This window comes from Oncorhynchus mykiss, chromosome 8 (genome assembly GCF_057628025.1).
Source record: "Oncorhynchus mykiss isolate SJ-2025 chromosome 8, ASM5762802v1, whole genome shotgun sequence".
Lineage (NCBI taxonomy): Eukaryota > Metazoa > Chordata > Actinopteri > Salmoniformes > Salmonidae > Oncorhynchus > Oncorhynchus mykiss.
In genome coordinates this window covers 4,399,203-4,422,483 of record NC_143029.1, presented here as the reverse complement: position 1 = coordinate 4,422,483, position 23,281 = coordinate 4,399,203, and the positions used below count along the sequence as shown (strand labels likewise).

General features: G+C 43.7%; 1 protein-coding gene across 5 annotated transcripts in view; it reads left to right on the top strand.

Moving 5' to 3' along the window:
• Window positions 1-23,281, top strand: part of LOC110529264 (sorting nexin-17) — a 66,532-nt gene that overhangs the window by 3,723 nt on the left and 39,528 nt on the right. For 3 of the 5 annotated variants that reach the window (XM_090242428.1, XM_090242427.1, XM_090242426.1), the window contains exon 2: window positions 18,612-18,686. In XM_090242428.1, coding sequence (XP_090098554.1) covers window positions 18,612-18,686 — 75 coding nt within the window. Of the gene's footprint in view, window positions 1-13,072; window positions 13,315-18,611; window positions 18,687-23,281 lie in introns of those variants that run through there. The other 2 variants (XM_090242430.1, XM_090242431.1) reach the window with 2 other exon arrangements.

The window sequence follows — 23,281 nt, the reverse complement described above, 5'->3', positions numbered from 1 at the left end:
ATATATTAAATATAACACTTTCCTCATTGTTCTATACACGATACAAAGCGAAAACAGGTTTTGAGAGTTATGCAAATCTTCTTTTTTTTATATAAAAAAATAAATAAAAAATCTACGTATTTACATAAGTATTCAGACCCCTTTGCTATGAGACTCGACATTGAGCTCTGGTGCATCCTGTTTCCATTGATCATCCTTGAGATGTTTCTACAAATTTATTGGAGCCCACCTGTGGTAAGTTCAATTCCTTGGACATGATTTGGAAAGGCACACAGTTGACAGTACATGTCAGAGCAAAAACTAAGCCATGAGGTTGACGGAATTGTCCGTAGAGCTCCAAGACAGCATTATGTCGGCACAGATCTGGGGAAGGGTACCAAAACATGTCTGCAGCATTGAAGGTCCCCAAGAACTCAGTGGCCTCCATCATTCTTAAATGGAAGCAGTTTGGAACCACAATACTCTTCCTAGAGCTGGTCGCCTGGCCAAACTCAGCAATCGTGGGAGAAGGCCTTAGTCAGGAAGGTGACCAAGAACCCGGTGGTCACTCTGACAGAGCTCCAGAGTTCCTCTGTGAAGATGGGAGAACCTTCCAGAAGGACAACCATCTCTGCAGCACTCCACCAATTAGGACTTGATGGTAGAGTTGCCAGACCGAAGCCACTCATCCGTAAAATTTTTGGGGCATGTTTTTAAGCGGCACGGACTGGGAGAAGAGTTAGGATCGAGGCAAAGATGAACGGAGCAAAATACAGAGATCCTCGATGAAAACCTGTTCCAGTGCACTCAGGACCTCAGACTGGGGTGACGGTTCACCTTCCAACAGAACAACAATCCTAAGCACACATCCAAGACAACTCAGGAGTGGCTTTGGGACATGTATCTGAATGTCCTTGAGTGGTCCAGCCAGAGCCCAGACTTGAACGTGATCGAACATCTCTGGAGAGACCTAAAAATAGCTCTGCATCGACGCTCCCCATCCAACCTGACAGAGCTTGAGAAGATCTGCAGAGAAGAATGGAAGAAACTCCTCAAATACAGGTGTGCCAAGCTTGTAGCATCATACCCAAGAAGACTTGAGGCTGTAATCGCTGCCAAAGGTGCTTCAACAAAGTACTGAGTTAAGGGTCTGAATACTTATGTAAATGTGATATTTCATTATTTTTATATATATGTTTGCAAAAATGTCTAAAACGTTTTTTGCTTTGTCATTGTGGAGTATTGTGTGTAGATTGGCGGTGGGGACGACAACGAATTAATCCATTTCTGAATAAGAAATGAATCAAAAAAAGGTCAAGGAGTCTGAATACGTTCCCAATGCACTGTAGGCGGGTTTCAACCATTAATCATGAGTGAGTAGTGTAGCGGAGAGAGGGGCACAGTACAGGAAATGGACCAACGGAGCTCTTACTAGGAAGGAAGTGTTGTTTAAAAATATATATATATATATTTTCTAGAATAGGTACTTTCCTATCGTGTGTATTTGAGTGGTGTGGGGGAAGAGATCAGTGGTGGAGAATGCAGGCAGGATTTTGTTTGTGTGTGTGGGGAGGGGGGGGGGGGGTGTTAAAATAGAGCACTAATCTGTCTGTTTTTACTGTTTCCTTTATAAAGAGTGAGTTTTGTGTCACTGTGAGCGTGACTATAGCCGGTTCAGCAGGACAGAAGCAGGATAAGGAAGGGTCTGTGATGGTAATTTAATAATGAGTGAGGACCATCCTGACATTTTTTTAAATAACCGTCCCGATTTGTTTCAATAGACATTTATTGTGCATTTGTATTTGTTTAGTAACATTATTTATATAAACATGACCTAACAGTTATATTAATAACATTATTTATCCCGTATATCAACATGACCTAACAGTTATATTAATAACATTATTTATCCCGTATATAAACATGACCTAACAGTTATATTAATAACATTATTTATCCCGTATATAAACATGACCTAACAGTTATATTAATAACATTATTTATCCCGTATATAAACATGACCTAACAGTTATATTAATAACATTATTTATCCCGTATATAAACATGACCTAACAGTTATATTAATAACATTATTTATCCCGTATATAAACATGACCTAACAGTTATATTAATAACATTATTTATCCCGTATATAAACATGACCTAACAGTTATATTAATAACATTATTTATCCCGTATATAAACATGACCTAACAGTTATATTAATAACATTATTTATCCCGTATATAAACATGACCTAACAGTTACATTAATAACATTATTTATCCCGTATATAAACATGACCTAACAGTTATATTAATAACATTATTTATCCCGTATATAAACATGACCTAACAGTTATATTAATAACATTATTTATCCCGTATATAAACATGACCTAACAGTTATATTAATAACATTATTTATCCCGTATATAAACATGACCTAACAGTTATATTAATAACGTTATTTATCCCGTATATAAACATGACCTAACAGCGGGAGTATCTACTAATGATTAAAAGCTGTTGTTTTGGTAACTTAGTCTGCCTATTAAATGTTTTGGTGACTTATTAAACGTTCTACAGCTCTTACAACAGGCACTAAAGTAAAAAAAAAATATATATATATATATTTTGTGAGTGGACTTTCTTTCATACCACGCACATTTTCATTGCTTGCTAATAAATACAGTTGAAGTCGGAAGTTTACATACACTTAGGTTGGAGTCATTAAAACTAGTTTACATACACTTAGGTTGGAGTCATTAAAACTAGTTTACATACACTTAGGTTGGAGTCATTAACTAGTTTACATACACTTAGGTTGGAGTCATTAAAACTAGTTTACATACACTTAGGTTGGAGTCATTAAAACTAGTTTACATACACTTAGGTTGGAGTCATTAAAACTCGTTTTTTCAACCACTCAATTTCTTGTTAAACAAACCATAGCTTTGGCAAGTTGGTTAGGACATCTACTTTGTGCATGATACAAGTCATTTTTTCCAGCAATTGTTTACAGACAGATTATTTCACTTATAATTCACTGTATCACGATTACAGTGGGTCCGAAGTTTACATACACTAAGGTGACTGTGCTTTTAAAGAGCTTGGAAAATTCTAGAAAATAATGTCATGGCTTTAGAAGCTTCTGATAGGCTAATTGACATCATTGGAGTCAATTGGAGGTGCACCTGTGGATGTATTTCAAGGCCTACCTTCAAACTCAGTGCCTCTTTGCTTGACATCATGGGAAAATCAAAAGAAATCAGCCAAGACCTCAAAAAAACTTGTAGACCTTCACAAGTCTGGTTCATCCTTGGGAGCAATTTCCAAACGCCTGAAGGTACCACGTTCATCTGTACAAACAATAGTACGCAACTATAAACACCATGGGACCATGCAGCCGTCATACCGCTCAGGAAGGAGACGTGTTCTGTCTCCTAGAGAGGAACGTACTTTGGTGCGAAAAGTGCAAGTCAATCCCAGAACAACAGCAAAGGACCTTGTGAAGATGCTGGAGGAAACAGGTACAAAAGTATATTTATCCACAGTAAAACGAGTCCTATATCGACATAACCTGAAAGGCCGCTCAGCAAGGAAGAAGCCACTGCTCCAAAACTGCCATTAAAAAAAGCCAGACTACGGTTTGCAACTGCACATCGTACATTTTGGAGAAATGTCCTCTGGTCTGATGAAAGAAAAATAGAACTGTTTGGCCATAATGACCATCGTTATGTTTGGAAGAAAAAGGGGGAGGCTTACAAGACGAATGACACCATCCCAACTGTGAAGCACAGGGGTGGCAGCATCATGTTGTGGGGGTGCTTTGTTGCAGGATGGACTGGTGCACTTCACAAAATAGATGGCATCATGAGGCAGGACAATTATGTGGATACATTGAAGCAACATCTCAAGGCATCAGTCAGGAAGTTAAAGCTTGGTAGCAAATGGGTCTTCCAAATGGACAATGACCCTAAGCATACTTCCAAAGTTGAGGCAAAATGGCTTAAGGACAACAAAGTCAAGGTATTGGAGTGGCCATCACAAAGCCCTGACCTCAATCCTATAGAAAATGTGTGGCAGAACTGAAAAAGCGTGTGCGAGCAAGGAGGCCTACAAACCTGACTCAGTTACACCAGCTCTGTCAGGAGGAATGGACCAAAATTCACTCAACTTATTGTGGGAAGCTTACGGAAGGCTACCTGAAACGTTTGACCCAAGTTAAACAATTTTAAAGGCAATGCTACCACATACTAATTGAGTGTATGTAAACTTCTGACCCACTGGGAATGTGATGAAAGAAATAAAAGCTGAAATAATTCTCTCTACTATTATTCTGACATTTCACATTCTTAAAATAAAGTGGTGATCCTAACTGACCTAAAACAGGGATTTGTTTTTACCTAGGATTAAATGTCAGGAATTGTGGAAAAGCTGAGTTTAAATGTATTTGGCTAAGGTGTATGTAAACTTCTGACTTCAACTGTAAATAAATTTGTCTTAAAAAAAAAAAGATGAAGAGGTTGGGCGTGTCGACTTTTCATTCTTCAACAGCAGTGGACAGGGTTGTTCTGGCTCTGAGGCCTATAGCCTAATGTAGTGTCACATGGACAATCCTCTCCAACCTGGCATGGTATACTTTTATACATATTTTTATAGACTTAATCAACACTGGCCATGCCCGGTTCTGGCCGATTTGCAAGATAAACCATTACCGCCCTCCTATTCCCACAAAGTAGAATAGTAGCCTACATTGTCGGCCCACAATGCACTTTTATGAATGCCCATGTGTTAGCCTGCCATCTGTAAAACAGGCAATTTACTGTCAATCATCATCATATATAATGTTCATGGGATAGCTGTCCTCTTCACTTGTCGATTCATTATCTTGTAGCTTACTTTCAGAATGCTTAAGGTTGGCCTAGGTTTTTAAATGTGTTTTTAAAGGAAATTAGAAATATTTTCTCTTGTGTTTGACCATACGCTGGTGGCTTTGCTTGATGAGTGCTTTTACAGGGGTGTGCATGTGTGTGTTAGTTCACGGCTTCTCTCTATAGGCCTATATGTCTATTCAGGAGTGTGCATGTGTGTGTTAGTTCACGGCTTCCCTCTATAGGCCTATATGTCTATTCAGGGGTGTGCATGTGTGTGTTAGTTCACGGCTTCCCTCTATAGGCCTATATGTCTATTCAGGAAGTTTCCTAAAGCAGCCTGTCTGGACTCCTCCTCGTCATGTTGTAATCCAGGACCTGTTTTCAGTAGGTTAGTTCTCTCATCATGGCCTCCTCTCTTGCCACTGCTGTCCAATGACCACAGCAGCAGGGTTTGTGACGTTATGTGAATATTTTGGGAAAGGTAGGAGAACCCATCGGACTTCGTTTTGAATGGTTTTGTGCGTCAAAATTGGATCTGTATAAATAAAATATATTTATTTTGATTCCATTCATGTTGTCAATACGAAAAGTGACACATCCTCTCCAACCCGACATTAATTAATTTGTTGAGTTAATATTTATAAGTAATAACTTAACTATAATGAAATGCCATGGTAACCAAGTGTAATGTCTAGTTTTCAAATACGTTTTTAGTTATTAAGAAGCATATTCATTTAAACAACTCGTCACAGCCCAACAAGTAGTAGTCGCCGTTCCAAATGGCACCCTACATAGTGCACTGCATTTGACTAGAGTACACTAGGTAGGGAATAAGGTGGTTATGGGCCCTGGTCTAAAGTAGTGCACTAGGTAGGGAATAGGGTGGTTATGGGCCCTGGTCTAAAGTAGTGCACTAGGTAGGGAATAGGGTGGTTATGGGCCCTGGTCTAAAGTAGTGCACTAGGTAGGGAATAGGGTGCCATTAGTGACATGGATTGGGCCAGCTCTTAGTCTTAATATAGAGGGATTGTGTGTGTACCTTGGAACCAGGAGCCATGGAGGCGTCTGAACCCCCAAATATGGGCTCTATATGAGCAGACTGGTATTAGAGGTGGCAACGGTGTGTGTGTGTGCAGTAATTGATAGTCCGTCTTGTTTAGTTTTTTGCAGATTGAAACAGGTCAGGGTCTGTTAGTGATGCTTTGATGTCATCTGTTGGGTACGTTCTGGGTTTATTACTGTGAGGTTCCACTGGGTATGTTCTGGGTTTATTACTGTGAGGTTCCACTGGGTATGTTCTGGGTTTATTACTGTGAGGTTCCACTGGGTACGTTCTGGGTTTATTACTGTGAGATTCCACTGGGTATGTTCTGGGTTTATTACTGTGAGGTTCCACTGGGTATGTTCTGGGTTTATTACTGTGAGGTTCCACTGGGTATGTTCTGGGTTTATTACTGTGAGGTTCCACTGGGTAAGTTCTGGGTTTAATACTGTGAGATTCCACTGGGTATGTTCTGGGTTTATTACTGTGAGGTTCCACTGGGTATGTTCTGGGTTTATTACTGTGAGGTTCCACTGGGTATGTTCTGGGTTTAATACTGTGAGGTTCCACTGGGTATGTTCTGGGTTTATTACTGTGAGGTTCCACTGGGTACGTTCTGGGTTTAATACTGTGAGATTCCACTGGGTATGTTCTGGGTTTATTACTGTGAGATTCCACTGGGTATGTTCTGGGTTTAATACTGTGAGATTCCACTGGGTATGTTCTGGGTTTATTACTGTGAGGTTCCACTGGGTATGTTCTGGGTTTAATACTGTGAGATTCCACTGGGTATGTTCTGGGTTTATTACTGTGAGGTTCCACTGGGTACGTTCTGGGTTTAATACTGTGAGATTCCACTGGGTATGTTCTGGGTTTATTACTGTGAGGTTCCACTGGGTATGTTCTGGGTTTAATACTGTGAGATTCCACTGGGTATGTTCTGGGTTTATTACTGTGAGGTTCCACTGGGTATGTTCTGGGTTTAATACTGTGAGGTTCCACTGGGTATGTTCTGGGTTTATTACTGTGAGCTTCCACTGGGTATGTTCTGGGTTTATTACTGTGAGGTTCCACTGGGTACGTTCTGGGTTTAATACTGTGAGGTTCCACTGGGTACGTTCTGGGTTTAATACTGTGAGGTTCCACTGGGTACGTTCTGGGTTTAATACTGTGAGGTTCCACTGGGTATGTTCTGGGTTTATTACTGTGAGGTTCCACTGGTTACGTTCTGGGTTTAATACTGTGAGGTTCCACTGGGTACGTTCTGGGTTTGTGCCCTGTGTGTTGTTTCATAGAAATACTTCTCAATCCAATGTGAATCCCTGGGAATATCCTTTGAGCTAGGGTATAGTCCAATGAACTCATTCTCAGAACTAGTTCCACGTGACTTTGTTCCAAGAAGCATCAAGTGAACTCATTGTGCGCTTGAATGAGTTGTTATTGCCACAATTGGCTTGCATGTGTTGAGAAACTTTGAAGACTGCAGTTCCCATGAACCTCTAGCCCTGGAACTCTCTGGGCCCAAACGTGTGCAGGACGATTTCCAAAGGTCCTAAATCTCCACATTTCATACATTTAGAAAGCATCTGAATTCATCTCTGCTCTTTGGAGCAAACTAAGCATCTCCCATGTCTCTTTATGGACTGAAATAGAGACATGTATCAGCAATCAGCAACTGTCTGTTCCCTTTAATTATGCTTTACGTTAATAATGAGGCATGCATTTTAATGAAAAATCTTCCATTAATGTAAGAGCCACTCAATTTTTGGGACGTATCAATTCCATTCACTTATCAAATAAAATGTATTTATATAGCCCTTCTTACATCAGCTGATGTCTCAAAGTGCTGTACAGAAACCCAGCCTAAAACCGCAAACAGCAAGCAATGCAGGTGTAGAAGCACGGTGGCTAGGAAAAACTCCCTAGAAAGGCCAAAACCTAGGAAGAAACCTAGAGATGAACCAGGCTATGAGGGGTGGCCAGTCCTCTTCTGGCTGTGCCGGGTGGAGATTATAACAGAACATGGCCAAGATGATCAAATGTTCATAAATGGTCAAATAATAATAATCACAGTAGTTGTCGAGGGTGCAACAAGTCAGCACCTCAGACGTGAATGTGAGTTGGCTTTTCATAGCCGATCATTGAGCGTATCTCTTCCGCTCCTGCTGTCTCTAGAGAGTTGAAAACAGCAGGTCTGGGACAGGTAGCACGTCCGGTGAACAGGTCAGGGTTCCATAGCCACAGGCAGAACAGTTGAAACTGGAGCAGCAGCACGGCCAGATGGACTGGGGACAGCAAGGAGTTTTCATGCCAGGTAGACCTGAGGCATGGTCCTAGGGCTCAGGTCCTCTGAGAGAGAGAAAGAGAGAACATACTTCAATTCACACTGGACACCGGATAAGACAGGAGAAGTACTCCAGATAAAACAGACTGACCCTAGCCCCGACACATAAACTACTGCAGCATAAATACTGGAGGCTGAGACAGGAGGGGTCAGGAGACACTGTGGCCCCATCCGATGATACCCCCTGACAGGGCCAAACAGGAAGGATATAACCCCACACACATTGCCAAAGCACAGCCCCCACACCACTAGAGGGATATCTTCAACCACTAACTTACCATCCTGAGACAAGGCAGAGTATAGCCCACAAAGATCTCCACCACGGCACAACCCAAGGGGGGGGGGGGTTCACTTATCAATTCAATTCAGTTATCAATTCATGATATCTACCCATTTTGATTCTTAAAGAAAACTTAACTTAGAAACGCGTCATGAGCTCAGTTCAACCTCGTCATGAACTCAAAACATACGCTTGTTTTTTGACATTGACATTGTTTACAAACACTGTAGCTACAGAACGTGGTTAAAACTACAATAGAATGGATGGTCAGTCCTTTCATCCATCAGCCCTGTCTATGAATTTCAGAGTGGTTACATTTCTCAATCCCTCAGCTTTTTTACTGTAACGGTGGAGGGGGAATAGCCAACAGCGTTATTGTTTCTACTGCTGATTGCTGCTTTTAAAGGCCACGTTGCACGTTTACATTTGCCAATATAAATAAACTATACACATCTTTGCAGATGGCTTTATTTTTTTGTATTTGCTATTTGTTTTTTTTTTGCCGCCCCCCCCCCCCCCCCCCAAGAAAATAATGTGTGAATCACGTACGTTAGTAAGCCACGCCCCCCTCAAGTGCTTGATGCAGCACGTACGTTAGTAAGCCACGCCCCCCTCAAGTGCTTGATGCAGCACGTACGTTAGTAAGCCACGCCCCCCTCAAGTGCTTGATGCAGCACGTACGTTAGTAAGCCACGCCCCCCTCAAGTGCTTGATGCAGCACGTACGTTAGTAAGCCACGCCCCCCTCAAGTGCTTGATGCAGCACGTACGTTAGTAAGCCACGCCCCCCTCAAGTGCTTGATGTAGCCTGGGATATTTCCTGTGACGTTGGTTCAGGTGGAAGAATATGGAGCTGACTGGGGACAACCATCTGGTGGAAGACTATGGAGCTGACTGGGGACAACCATCTGGTGAAGACTATGGAGCTGACTGGGGACAACCATCTGGTGAAGACTATGGAGCTGACTGGGGACAACCATCTGGTGGAAGACTATGGAGCTGACTGGGGACAACCATCTGGTGGAGACTATGGAGCTGACTGGGGACAACCATCTGGTGGAGACTATGGAGCTGACTGGGGACAACCATCTGGTGGAGACTATGGAGCTGACTGGGGACAACCATCTGGTGGAAGACTATGGAGCTGACTGGGGACAACCATCTGGTGAAGACTATGGAGCTGACTGGGGACAACCATCTGGTGAAGACTATGGAGCTGACTGGGGACAACCATCTGGTGAAGACTATGGAGCTGACTGGGGACAACCATCTGGTGAAGACTATGGAGCTGACTGGGGACAACCATCTGGTGGAAGACTATGGAGCTGACTGGGGACAACCATCTGGTGGAAGACTGGAGCTGACTGGGGATGACCATCTGGTGAAGACGTAGCTAATACTTCTCAGCCTGAAGTCCTTGAATAAAACTAACATGGTCTGCTTGAATTTTACATTTTCTCATTTCTACATGTACAGGTGTTGTGTTGGTAAAAAAAAACTGAACTTGACATTGCTAGCTGGCTTCTGACTTATTCATGCTACTTTTATTAGCAACTGGCAAGCTGTATCAGACAGCTTTAGATGCTAAGCTATCCATCTCTGATGTAGTTTTTTTTAAATGTCATTAGCTAGCAAGCTAGCTTGAAACTGGTGGGAGAAGTTAGCGAAGATGGTGAACATTACCTGTCTAAGTAGGCTGTAAAAAAACCAAACAATGCCCCTCTTTATTTCACTGCAAATTGGCTGTGTCGTTTTGGTATAATTTGGCTGAATAGGCTTGTGATCATTTACATTCAGTGTTTCATTAGTTAAATCAAATTGGAGTGGGTGTGTGGACTTTTCCATGTGAATACTAGTCACCAAAAATTATAATGTTATCTGCCATGACCACAAGGGCCGATAGGAATTTGGGGAACTCCGTGAGGAACGCTGTATATGGCCCAGGAGGCCTGTAAACAGTAGCTATAAGAGGTGATTGAGTAGGCTGCATAGATTTCATGACTAGAAGCTCAAAAGACGAAAACGCAGTCTTTTTTATTTATTTTTTAAGTGAAATTTGCTATCGTAAATGTTAGTGTAACTGATGTAAAATGGCTAGCTAGTTAGCGGTGGTGCGCTAATAGCGTTTCAATCGGTGACGTCACTCGCTCTGAGACCTTGAAGTAGTAGTCCACCTTGCTCTGCAAGGGCTGCGGCTTTTGTAGCGCGATGGTTAACGATGCTTCGAGGGTGACTGTTGATGTGTGCAGAGGGTCCCTGGTTCGAGCCCAGGTTGGGGCGAGGGGAGGGACAAAAGTTAAACTGTTACATTAGCAACACCTTCGCGGGATGCGCTGAGGATTTGGTCACTAGTGTAGCCAGGAGGAGAGGCCTCATTTACACAGTAAATTCATCAAGCCATGTTTCAGTCAGGCCGATCACATCAAGGTGATCAGTGATTAGTTCATTGACTATAACTGCCTTTAAGTAGCCCTATTTTGAGATGTGAGATTTCACAATCTCTTTCTATAATGACAGGAATGGAGGAGGTCTTTATTCCAGTGAGATTGCTAAGGCGAACACTGCCATGTTTAGATTTTCCCAACCTTGTCTAGGCCTAGATCATCTGCTTTCTGAAGACAGTCTAGGCCTAGATCATCTGCTTTCTGAAGACGGTCTAGGCCTATACGACATGCTTTCTGAAGACAGTCTAGGCCTATACGAGATGCTTTTTGAAGACAGTCTAGACATATACGAGATGCTTTCTGAAGACAGTCTAGGCCTATACGAGATGCTTTCTGAAGACAGTCTAGGCCTATACGAGATGCTTTCTGAAGACAGTCTAGGCCTATACGAGATGCTTTCTGAAGACAGTCTAGGCCTATACGAGATGCTTTCTGAAGACAGTCTAGGCCTATACGAGATGCTTTCTGAAGACAGTCTAGGCCTATACGAGATGCTTTCTGAAGACAGTCTAGGCCTATACGAGATGCTTTCTGAAGACAGTCTAGGCCTATACGAGATGCTTTCTGAAGACAGTCTAGGCCTATACGAGATGCTTTCTGAAGACAGTCTAGGCCTATACGAGATGCTTTCTGAAGACAGTCTAGGCCTATACGAGATGCTTTCTGAAGACAGTCTAGGCCTATACGAGATTCTTTCTGAAGACAGTCTAGGCCTAGACGAGATGCTTTCTGAAGACAGTCTAGGCCTATACGAGATGCTTTCTGAAGACAGTCTAGGCCTATACGAGATGCTTTCTGAAGACAGTCTAGGCCTATACGAGATGCTTTCTGAAGACAGTCTAGGCCTATACGAGATGCTTTCTGAAGACAGTCTAGGCCTATACGAGATGCTTTCTGAAGACAGTCTAGGCCTATACGAGATGCTTTCTGAAGACAGTCTAGGCCTATACGAGATGCTTTCTGAAGACAGTCTAGGCCTATACGAGATGCTTTCTGAAGACAGTCTAGGCCTATACGAGATGCTTTCTGAAGACAGTCTAGGCCTAGACGAGATGCTTTCTGAAGACAGTCTAGGCCTATACGAGATGCTTTCTGAAGACAGTCTAGGCCTATACGAGATGCTTTCTGAAGACAGTCTAGGCCTATACGAGATGCTTTCTGAAGACAGTCTAGGCCTATACGAGATGCTTTCTGAAGACAGTCTAGGCCTATACGAGATGCTTTCTGAAGACAGTCTAGGCCTATACGAGATGCTTTCTGAAGACAGTCTAGGCCTAGACGAGATGCTTTCTGAAGACAGTCTAGGCCTATACGAGATGCTTTCTGAAGACAGTCTAGGCCTATACGAGATGCTTTCTGAAGACAGTCTAGGCCTATACGAGATGCTTTCTGAAGACAGTCTAGGCCTATACGAGATGCTTTCTGAAGACAGTCTAGGCCTAGACGAGATGCTTTCTGAAGACAGACAGGCAGTTCCAGGTCCCTCAAGGCCACCAATAGAACAACTTTATTTAGATAACCAGGCAGACTGAAGTCAAACTTGAAGTCACTTCCCCTGAGGTCACAGAAGTCTGTTGTCATGTTCTACACAGTATACAGTAGTTCTGGACTGTTGTTGACTTGACACATTGCCAGATGTTTTTGTCTGCAACTCTGTAACGCATTCTTGTGATATTTTGTATTAATAAGAAACATAGATAATATCTATGACTGATTTTTAAAGTGGGGCTGATGCAAGATTGTGTCATAACAAGTTGGTGAGGTGTTGAACTCTTGGACAGAACACTGATTTCCTCCTACAAAAACAGTTTAATCTGTTAGGCTTAGGCTTAGGTTTAGGTTTAGGCTTAGGCTTAGGCTTAGGCTTAGGCTTAGGCTTAGGGTTAGGCTTAGGGTTAGGCTTAGGCTTAGGGTTAGGGTTAGGTTTAGGGGTCCATTGCTGGCTGTGAAACAGTTGAATCTGTTAGGCTTAGGGGTCCATTGCTGGCTGTAAAACAGTTGAATCTGTTAGGTTTAGGGGTCCATTGCTGGCTGTAAAACAGTTGAGGGGGGGAGAGAGAGGGAGAGGCAGACCTGGCTCTCAGAAGACAGCCTATGTGCTCACTGCCCACAAAAGGAGGTGGAAACTGAGCTGCACTTCCTTAACCTCTTGCCCAATGTATGACCATATTAGAGAGACATATATTTCCCTCAGATTACACAGATCCGCAAAGAATTAGAAAACAACCAAAAAACAAACCCGACTCCCGTATCTCCTGGGTGAAATACCACGGTGTGCCATCACAGCAGCACGATGTGTGACCTGATGCCAGAAGAAAAGGTCAACCAGTGAAGAACAAACACCGTCGTAAATAGAACCCATATTTATGTTTTTATACTTTCTCTTTTGTACTTGTCATATGATGTGAAAATAGTTCATTTGAAATGTCTTTATTCTTTTGGTACTTTTGTGAGTGCAATGTTTACTGTTTATTTCACTTTTTGTTTGATCTATTTAACTTGCTTTGGCATTGTAAACATGTTTCCCACACCAATAAAGCCCTTCAACGTAATTAAGGGAGACGGGCGTTGGCTGTGGGTCTGTTGAGGAGAGGGAAGACTGGGTTTGGCTGTGGGTCTGTTGAGGAGAGGGAAGACTGGTTGGCTGTGGGTCTGTTGAGGAGAGGGAAGACTGGGGTTGGCTGTGTGTCTGTTGAGGAGAGGGAAGACTGGGGTTGGCTGTGGGTCTGTTGAGGAGAGGGAAGACTGGGGTTGGCTGTGTGTCTGTTGAGGAGAGGGAAGACTGGGGTTGGCTGTGGGTCTGTTGAGGAGAGGGAAGACTGGGGTTGGCTGTGGGTCTGTTGAGGAGAGGGAAGACTGGGGTTGGCTGTGGGTCTGTTGAGGAGAGGGAAGACTGGGGTTGGCTGTGGGTCTGTTGAGGAAAGGGAAGACTGGGGTTGGCTGTGGGTCTGTTGAGGAGAGGGAAGACTGGGGTTGGCTGTGTGTCTGTTGAGGAGAGGGAAGACTGGGGTTGGCTGTGGGTCTGTTGAGGAGAGGGAAGACTGGGGTTGGCTGTGGGTCTGTTGAGGAGAGGGAAGACTGGGGTTGGCTGTGGGTCTGTTGAGGAGAGGGAAGACTGGGGTTGGCTGTGGGTCTGTTGAGGAGAGGGAAGACTGGGGTTGGCTGTGGGTCTGTTGAGGAGAGGGAAGACTGGGGTTGGCTGTGGGTCTGTTGAGGAGAGGGAAGACTGGGGTTGGCTGTGGGTCTGTTGAGGAGAGGGAAGACTGGGGTTGGCTGTGGGTCTGTTGAGGAGAGGGAAGACTGGGGTTGGCTGTGGGTCTGTTGAGGAGAGGGAAGACGGGTTGGCTGTGGGTCTGTTGAGGAGAGGGAAGACTGGGGTTGGCTGTGGGTCTGTTGAGGAGAGGGAAGACTGGGGTTGGCTGTGTGTCTGTTGAGGAGAGGGAAGACTGGGGTTGGCTGTGTGTCTGTTGAGGAGAGGGAAGACTGGGGTTGGCTGTGTGTCTGTTGAGGAGAGGGAAGACTGGGGTTGGCTGTGTGTCTGTTGAGAGGGAAGACGGGGGTTGGCTGTGTGTCTGTTGAGGAGAGGGAAGACTGAGGTTGGCTGTGTGTCTGTTGAGGAGAGGGAAGACTGGTTGGCTGTGGGTCTGTTGAGGAGAGGGAAGACTGGGTTGGCTGTGGGTCTGTTGAGGAGAGGGAAGACTGGGGTTGGCTGTGGGTCTGTTGAGGAGAGGGAAGACGGGGGTTGGCTGTGTGTCTGTTGAGGAGAGGGAAGACTGGGGTTGGCTGTGGGTCTGTTGAGGAGAGGGAAGACTAGGGTTGGCTGTGGGTCTGTTGAGGAGAGGGAAGACTGGGGTTGGCTGTGGGTCTGTTGAGGAGAGGGAAGACTGGGTTGGCTGTGTGTCTGTTGAGGAGAGGGAAGACTGGGGTTGGCTGTGTGTCCTTTGAGGAGAGGGAAGACTGGGGTTGGCTGTGGGTCTGAGGAGAGGGAAGACAGGGTTGGCTGTGTGTCTGTTGAGGAGAGGGAAGACTAGGGTTGGCTGTGGGTCTGTTGAGGAGAGGGAAGACTGGGGTTGGCTGTGGGTCTGTTGAGGAGAGGGAAGACTGGGTTGGCTGTGTGTCTGTTGAGGAGAGGGAAGACTGGGGTTGGCTGTGTGTCCTTTGAGGAGAGGGAAGACTGGGGTTGGCTGTGGGTCTGAGGAGAGGGAAGACAGGGTTGGCTGTGTGTCTGTTGAGGAGAGGGAAGACTGGGGTTGGCTGTGTGTCCTTTGAGGAGAGGGAAGACTGGGGTTGGCTGTGTGTCTGATGAGAGGGAAGACGGGCGTTGGCTGTGTGTCTGTTGAGGAGAGGGAAGACTGGGGTTGGCTGTGTGTCTGTTGAGGAGAGGGAAGACTGGGGTTGGCTGTGGGTCTGTTGAGGAGAGGGAAGACTGGGGTTGGCTGTGGGTCTGAGGAGAGGGAAGACTGGGGTTGGCTGTGTGTCTGAGAAGAGGGAAGACAGGGTTGGCTGTGTGTCTGTTGAGGAGAGGGAAGACTGGGTTGGCTGTGTGTCTGTTGAGGAGAGGGAAGACTGGGTTGGCTGTGTGTCTGAGAAGAAGAGGGAAGACTGGGGTTGGCTGTGTGTCTGAGAAGAAGAGGGAAGACTGGGGTTGGCTGTGTGTTTTTATCATACCAAACACCTCAGTGTTCCAAGAAGAAATGTAATTTTAATGAAGCCTTTCACAATGGAAAACAGTGGTTCATGTTCGCTTTGCCTGTGATTGGGCGCTACATCTGACACCACTGATTGGCTTTTGTTGATTCCAAACATTACTGTTGCGTAGGAGGAGCCTGGTAGCTCTTGTCAAAACAAACAGGGAAGTTGAGCCAACAAGTTAACTTCAGGTTGTGTTACACTCATTCATTACTTTATATCCCTAACAGTGTGTTATTGTGTCCACTGCATCAATACAAAAAACATCTGTGTGTGAAAGGTTTGGGTTACCCTGTGCAATGTATTCCCAGAGCAGAGCAACACTTAATGAATCTACACTGTGTCTGACATGGCACCCTATTCCACATACTGGATAGCCCTGCTATAATTAATGATAACTCTATGGGTCCTGGTCTAAAGTAGTGCACTATATAGGGAATAGGGCCCTGTTCTAAAGTAGTGCACTATATAGGGAATGGTGCTCTGGTCTATAGTAGTGCACTATATAGGGAATAGGGCTCTGGTCTATAGTAGTACACTATATAGGGAATGGTGCTCTGGTCTATAGTAGTGCACTATATAGGGAATAGGGCTCTGGTCTATAGTAGTACCACTATATAGGGAATAGGGCTCTGGTCTAAAGTAGTGAACTATATAGGGAATATGGCTCTGGTCTATAGTAGTGCACTACATAGGTAATAGGACCCTGGTCTATAGTAGTGCCCTATAAAGGGAATAGGGCCCTGTTCTAAAGTAGTGCACTAAATCAAATCAAATGTTATTGGTCACATGGTTATCAGATGTTATTGGTCACATGGTTAGCAGATGTTAATGGTCACATGGTTAGCAGATGTTAATGGTCACATGGTTAGCAGATGTTAATGGTCACATGGTTAGCAGATGTTAATGGTCACATGGTTAGCAGATGTTAATGGTCACATGGTTAGCAGATGTTAATGGTCACATGGTTAGCAGATGTTAATGGTCACATGGTTAGCAGATGTTAATGCAAGTGTTTCTAGTCCCGACAGTGCAGTAATATCTAACAAGTAATATAACAATTCCACAACAGCTACCTAATACACACAAATCTAAAGGGGTGAATGAGAATATGCACATATGAGTATATGGATGAGAGATGGCCGAGCAGCATAGGCAAGGTGCAGTAGATGGAATAAAATACAGTATATGAGATGAGTAATGTAAGATATGCAAAACATTTAGAGTGGCATTGTTTTAAAGTGACTAGTTTGTTAGTGTCCAGTGATCGGGTCTCCATGTAGGCAGCAGCCTCTCTGAGTTAGTGATGGCTGTTTAACAGTCTGATGGCCTTGAGATAGAAGCTGTTTAACAGTCTGATGGCCTTGAGATAGAAGCTGTTTAACAGTCTGATGGCCTTGAGATAGAAGCTGTTTAACAGTCTGATGGCCTTGAGATAGAAGCTGTTTAACAGTCTGGTGGGCCTTGAGATAGAAGCTGTTGACCAGTCTGAGGGCCTTGAGATAGAAGCTGTTGACCAGTCTGATGGCCTTGAGATAGAAGCTGTTTAACAGTCTGATGGCCTTGAGATAGAAGCTGTTTAACAGTCTGGTGGGCCTCTAGATAGAAGCTGTTTAACAGTCTGAGGGCCTTGAGATAGAAGCTGTTTAACAGTCTGGTGGGCCTTGAGATAGAAGCTGTTTATCAGTCTGATGGCCTTGAGATAGAAGCTGTTTTTCAGTCTCTCTGAGTTAGTGATGGCTGTTTTAACAGTCTGAGGGCCTTGAGATAGAAGCTGTTTAACAGTCTGATGGCCTTGAGATAGAAGCTGTTTAACAGTCTGGTGGGCCTCTAGATAGAAGCTGTTTAACAGTCTGAGGGCCTTGAGATAGAAGCTGTTTAACAGTCTGGTGGGCCTTGAGATAGAAGCTGTTTAACAGTCTGATGGCCTTGAGATAGAAGCTGTTTAACAGTCTGATGGCCTTGAGATAGAAGCTGTTTAACAGTCTGATGGCCTTGAGATAGAAGCTGTTTAACAGTCTGATGGCCTTGAGATAGAAGCTGTTTAACAGTCTGATGGCCTTGAGATAGAAGCTGTTGACCAGTCTGATGGCCTTGAGATAGAAGCTGTTGACCAGTCTGATGGCCTTGAGATAGAAGCTGTTTAACAGTCTGGTGGGCCTCTAGATAGAAGCTGTTTAACAGTCTGAGGGCCTTGAGATAGAAGCTGTTTAACAGTCTGGTGGGCCTTGAGATAGAAGCTGTTTATCAGTCTGATGGCCTTGAGATAGAAGCTGTTTTTCAGTCTCTCTGAGTTAGTGATGGCTGTTTTAACAGTCTGAGGGCCTTGAGATAGAAGCTGTTTAACAGTCTGGTGGGCCTCTAGATAGAAGCTGTTTAACAGTCTGAGAGCCTTGAGATAGAAGCTGTTTAACAGTCTGGTGGGCCTTGAGATAGAAGCTGTTTAACAGTCTGATGGCCTTGAGATAGAAGCTGTTTAACAGTCTGATGGCCTTGAGGTAGAAGTTGTTCTTCAGTGTCTCGGTTCCCAGCTTTGACGCCTCTGTAATAGGGTGCCATTTCGGGAAGCTCCCTAGTTTCCGTGATGCAAATTGAAGACCGTGTGAGCCGAGTAGCACTAAATAATACCCTTTTAGACAGACCTTTACAGTGTGTTGCAAAATAAAATATAATCTGTTTTTTAGAGCCCAAGTCATACAGTCCGTTTTCCCCATCTCCCATTCACATGCCGTTTATTTTAACAAATCCATTGGATATAGGCTACACCCTCGCAAAATAATGAATTCTTCATTTATTTTTAGGCAGGTCCTAAGAAACACAAGACTAATTTTAAAATGTATTTTCAAAAAATGAATAGAATGACGTTGATTTTTTTTAAATTATCTTACTGCTAAGTGAAGCCTATATGCTAGAGAGAAGTGCTCAGTAAAGAATCTATTCTCATCTCTTCTACAGGCATTCAACATCCATGTGAATAGCGTTCTGCACTGTCAGGTACGCTATAGCCAGCTGCTCGGCCTACACCAACAGGTAAGACGGCAACATACATGCATTGCATTCAGAAAGTATTCAGACCCCTTGACTTAAAAACAAATATATATCTACGTTAAAATATATTTCTCCTCAATTTACCCAATACCCATAGTGACAAAGCAAAAAACAGATTTGTAGAACTTTTTCACAAAAACAACCTGAAATCACATATACATAAGTATTCAGACCCTTTACTCAGTACTTTGTTGAAGCTCCTTTGGCAGAGATTAAAGTCTTGGGTATGACGCTACAAGCTTGGCACACCTGTATTTGGGGAGTTTCTCCCATTCTTCTCTGCAGATCCTCTCAAGCTTTGTCAGTTGGGATGGAGAGTGTCGCTGCACAGCTATTTTCAGTTCTCTCCAGAGATGTTTGATCGGGTTCAAGTCCGGGCTCTGGCTGGGCCACTCAAGGACATTCAGAGACTTGTCCCGAAGCCACTCCTGCATTGTCTTGGCTGTGTGCTTAGGGTCGTTGTCCTGTTGCAAGGGGAACCTTTGCCCCAGTCGGAGGTCCTAACCTGCTCCAGAGCACTTTTCATCAAGGATATCTCTGTATTTTGCTTCGTTCATCTTTCCCTCGATCCTGACTAGTCTCCCAGTCCCTGCCGCTGAAAAACATCCCCACAGCATAATGCTGCCACCAACATGCTTCACCGAAGGGATGCTGCCACCACCATGCTTCACCGTAGGGATGGTGCCAGGTTTCTTCCAGAAGATACGCTTAGCATTCAGGCCAAATATTTCAATCTTGGTTTCATCAGACCAGAGTCTGAGTTTATGGTCTGAAAGTCTTTAGGTGGCTTTTGGAAAACTCCCAAGCGGGCTGTCATGTGCCTTTTACTGAGGAGTGGCTTCCGTCTGGCCACTCTACCATAAAGGTCTGATTGGTGGGTTGCTGCAGAGATGGGAGAACCTTCCAGAAGGACAACCATCTCCACAGAGGAACTCTAGAGCTCTGTCAGAGGGACCATCGGGTTCTTGGTCACCTCCCTGACCAAGGCCCTTCTCCCCCGATTGCTCAGTTTGGCCAGGTGGCCAGCTCTAGGAAGAGTCTTGGTTGTTCCAAAACTTAATCAATTTAAGAATGATGGATGCCACTGTGTTCTTGGCGACCTTCAATGCTGGAGAAATGTTTTGGTACCCTTCCCCAGATCTGTGCCTCGACACAATCCTGTCTCAGAGCTCTTTGCACAATTCCTTCCACCTCATGGCTTGGTTTTTGATCTGACATGCACTGTCAACTGTGGGACCTTATATAGACAGGTGTGTGCCTTTCCAAATCATGTCCAATCAATTGAATTTACCACAGGTGGACTCCAATCAAGTTGTAGAAACATCTCAAAGATAATCAATGGAAACAGGATGCACCTGAGTGCAATTTTGAGTACCATAGCAAAGGGTTTGAATACTTTTGTAAATAAGGTATTTAAAAAAATAAAATAAAAAATAATTTGCAAACATTTCTAAAAACCTGATCGCTTTGTCATTATGAGGTATTGTGATGTCATTTTGAGGTATTGTGATGTCATTATGAGGTATTGTGATGTCATTATGGGGTATTGTGATGTCATTTTGAGGTATTGTGATGTCATTATGAGGTATTGTGATGTCATTATGAGGTATTGTGATGTCATTATGGGGTATTGTGATGTCATTATGAGGTATTGTGATGTCATTATGGGGTATTGTGATGTCATTTTGAGGTATTGTGATGTCATTATGAGGTATTGTGATGTCATTATGGGGTATTGCGTGTAGATTGCTGAGGAAATTGTTTTATTTAATCTATTTTAGAATAAGGCTGTAACGTAACAAAATGTGGGAAAAGGCTGAATACTTTCCGAAGGCATTATGTGCAGCTTCAAAACAAATTGGTGATCAGGAATATGAGCTGTTTACTTTGCTCACCAGCAGAATCAAGCAACAATTACTAGCATAGACCCTACTGGTCTTTTGGTATGTCAACATAACTTGAGACTTGACTTGCTCTTAGAATACATGACTTGGACTCGACTCGAGACTCGACCTGTTCTACTGGGGACTCGACCTGTTCTACTGGGGACTCGACCTGTTCTACTGGGGACTCGACCTGTTCTACTGGGGACTCGACCTGTTCTACTGGGGACTCGACCTGTTCTACTCGAGACTCGACCTGTTCTACTGGGGACTCGAGACTCAGACCTTGTGACTTGAATAACAGTGACTTCTGTGTCTATGCCAGCCCTTATAGTTTACCCAGCTTCATCTGTAGTGTAGTCACGGTGCAGTAACTGTAAACCCATGAACACAAACCCCTTTCCTCAGGGAATGTTCTTACAGGTGCTGGCGAAACTACTGGAAGTGGATGTAAAATGGAGTGTTATTGGTAGTGACAGCTGAGCAGAAAGCCTGTGGGACTTTGTAGCTTCATCTATATTTTTAGAGGGACAATAATTCTAATCTGTCACAGAGGTTGTATCTAATGGCATTCTGGTTGTATTCCACTGTGTAGGAGAGAGGTTGTATTCCACTGTGTAGGAGAGAGGTTGTATCTAATAGCATTCTGGTTGTATTCCACTGTGTCGGAGAGAGGTTGTATCTAATAGCATTCTGGTTGTATTCCACTGTGTAGGAGAGAGGTTGTATCTAATAGCATTCTGGTTGTATTCCACTGTGTAGGAGAGAGGTTGTATCTAATGGCATTCTGGTTGTATTCCACTGTGTAGGAGAGAGGTTGTATCTAATGGCATTCTGGTTGTATTCCACTGTGTAGGAGAGAGGTTGTATCTAATGGCATTCTGGTTGTATTCCACTGTGTAGGAGAGAGGTTGTATCTAATGGCATTCTGGTTGTATTCCACTGTGTAGGAGAGAGGTTGTATCTAATGGCATTCTGGTTGTATTCCACTGTGTAGGAGAGAGGTTGTATCTAATGGCATTCTGGTTGTATTCCACTGTGTAGGAGAGAGGTTGTATCTAATAGCATTCTGGTTGTATTCCACTGTGTAGGAGAGAGGTTGTATCTAATGGCATTCTGGTTGTATTCCACTGTGTAGAAGAGAGGTTGTATCTAATAGCATTCTGGTTGTATTCCACTGTGTAGGAGAGAGGTTGTATCTAATAGCATTCTGGTTGTATTCCACTGTGTAGGAGAGAGGTTGTATCTAATAGCATTCTGGTTGTATTCCACTGTGTAGGAGAGAGGTTGTATCTAATAGCATTCTGGTTGTATTCCACTGTGTAGGAGAGAGGTTGTACCCCTAATAGCATTCTGGTTGTATTCCACTGTGTAGAAGAGAGGTTGTATCTAATAGCATTCTGGTTGTATTCCACTGTGTAGGAGAGAGGTTGTATCTAATAGCATTCTGGTTGTATTCCACTGTGTAGGAGAGAGGTTGTATCTAATAGCATTCTGGTTGTATTCCACTGTGTCGGAGAGAGGTTGTATCTAATAGCATTCTGGTTGTATTCCACTGTGTAGGAGAGAGGTTGTATCTAATAGCATTCTGGTTGTATTCCACTGTGTAGGAGAGAGGTTGTATCTAATAGCATTCTGGTTGTATTCCACTGTGTAGGAGAGAGGTTGTATCTAATAGCATTCTGGTTGTATTCCACTGTGTAGGAGAGAGGTTGTATCTAATAGCATTCTGGTTGTATTCCACTGTGTAGGAGAGAGGTTGTATTCCACTGTGTAGGAGAGAGGTTGTATCTAATGGCATTCTGGTTGTATTCCACTGTGTAGGAGAGAGGTTGTATCTAATGGCATTCTGGTTGTATTCCACTGTGTAGGAGAGAGGTTGTATCTAATAGCATTCTGGTTGTATTCCACTGTGTAGGAGAGAGGTTGTACCCCTAATAGCATTCTGGTTGTATTCCACTGTGTAGGAGAGAGGTTGTATCTAATAGCATTCTGGTTGTATTCCACTGTGTCGGAGAGAGGTTGTATCTAATAGCATTCTGGTTGTATTCCACTGTGTAGGAGAGAGGTTGTATCTAATAGCATTCTGGTTGTATTCCACTGTGTAGGAGAGAGGTTGTACCCCTAATAGCATTCTGGTTGTATTCCACTGTGTAGGAGAGAGGTTGTATCTAATAGCATTCTGGTTGTATTCCACTGTGTCGGAGAGAGGTTGTATCTAATAGCATTCTGGTTGTATTCCACTGTGTAGGAGAGAGGTTGTACCCCTAATAGCATTCTGGTTGTATTCCACTGTGTAGGAGAGAGGTTGTATCTAATAGCATTCTGGTTGTATTCCACTGTGTAGGAGAGAGGTTGTATCTAATAGCATTCTGGTTGTATTCCACTGTGTAGGAGAGAGGTTGTATCTAATAGCATTCTGGTTGTATTCCACTGTGTAGGAGAGAGGTTGTATCTAATAGCATTCTGGTTGTATTCCACTGTGTAGGAGAGAGGTTGTATCTAATAGCATTCTGGTTGTATTCCACTGTGTAGGAGAGAGGTTGTATCTAATGGCATTCTGGTTGTATTCCACTGTGTAGGAGAGAGGTTGTATCTAATGGCATTCTGGTTGTATTCCACTGTGTAGGAGAGAGGTTGTATCTAATAGCATTCTGGTTGTATTCCACTGTGTCGGAGAGAGGTTGTATCTAA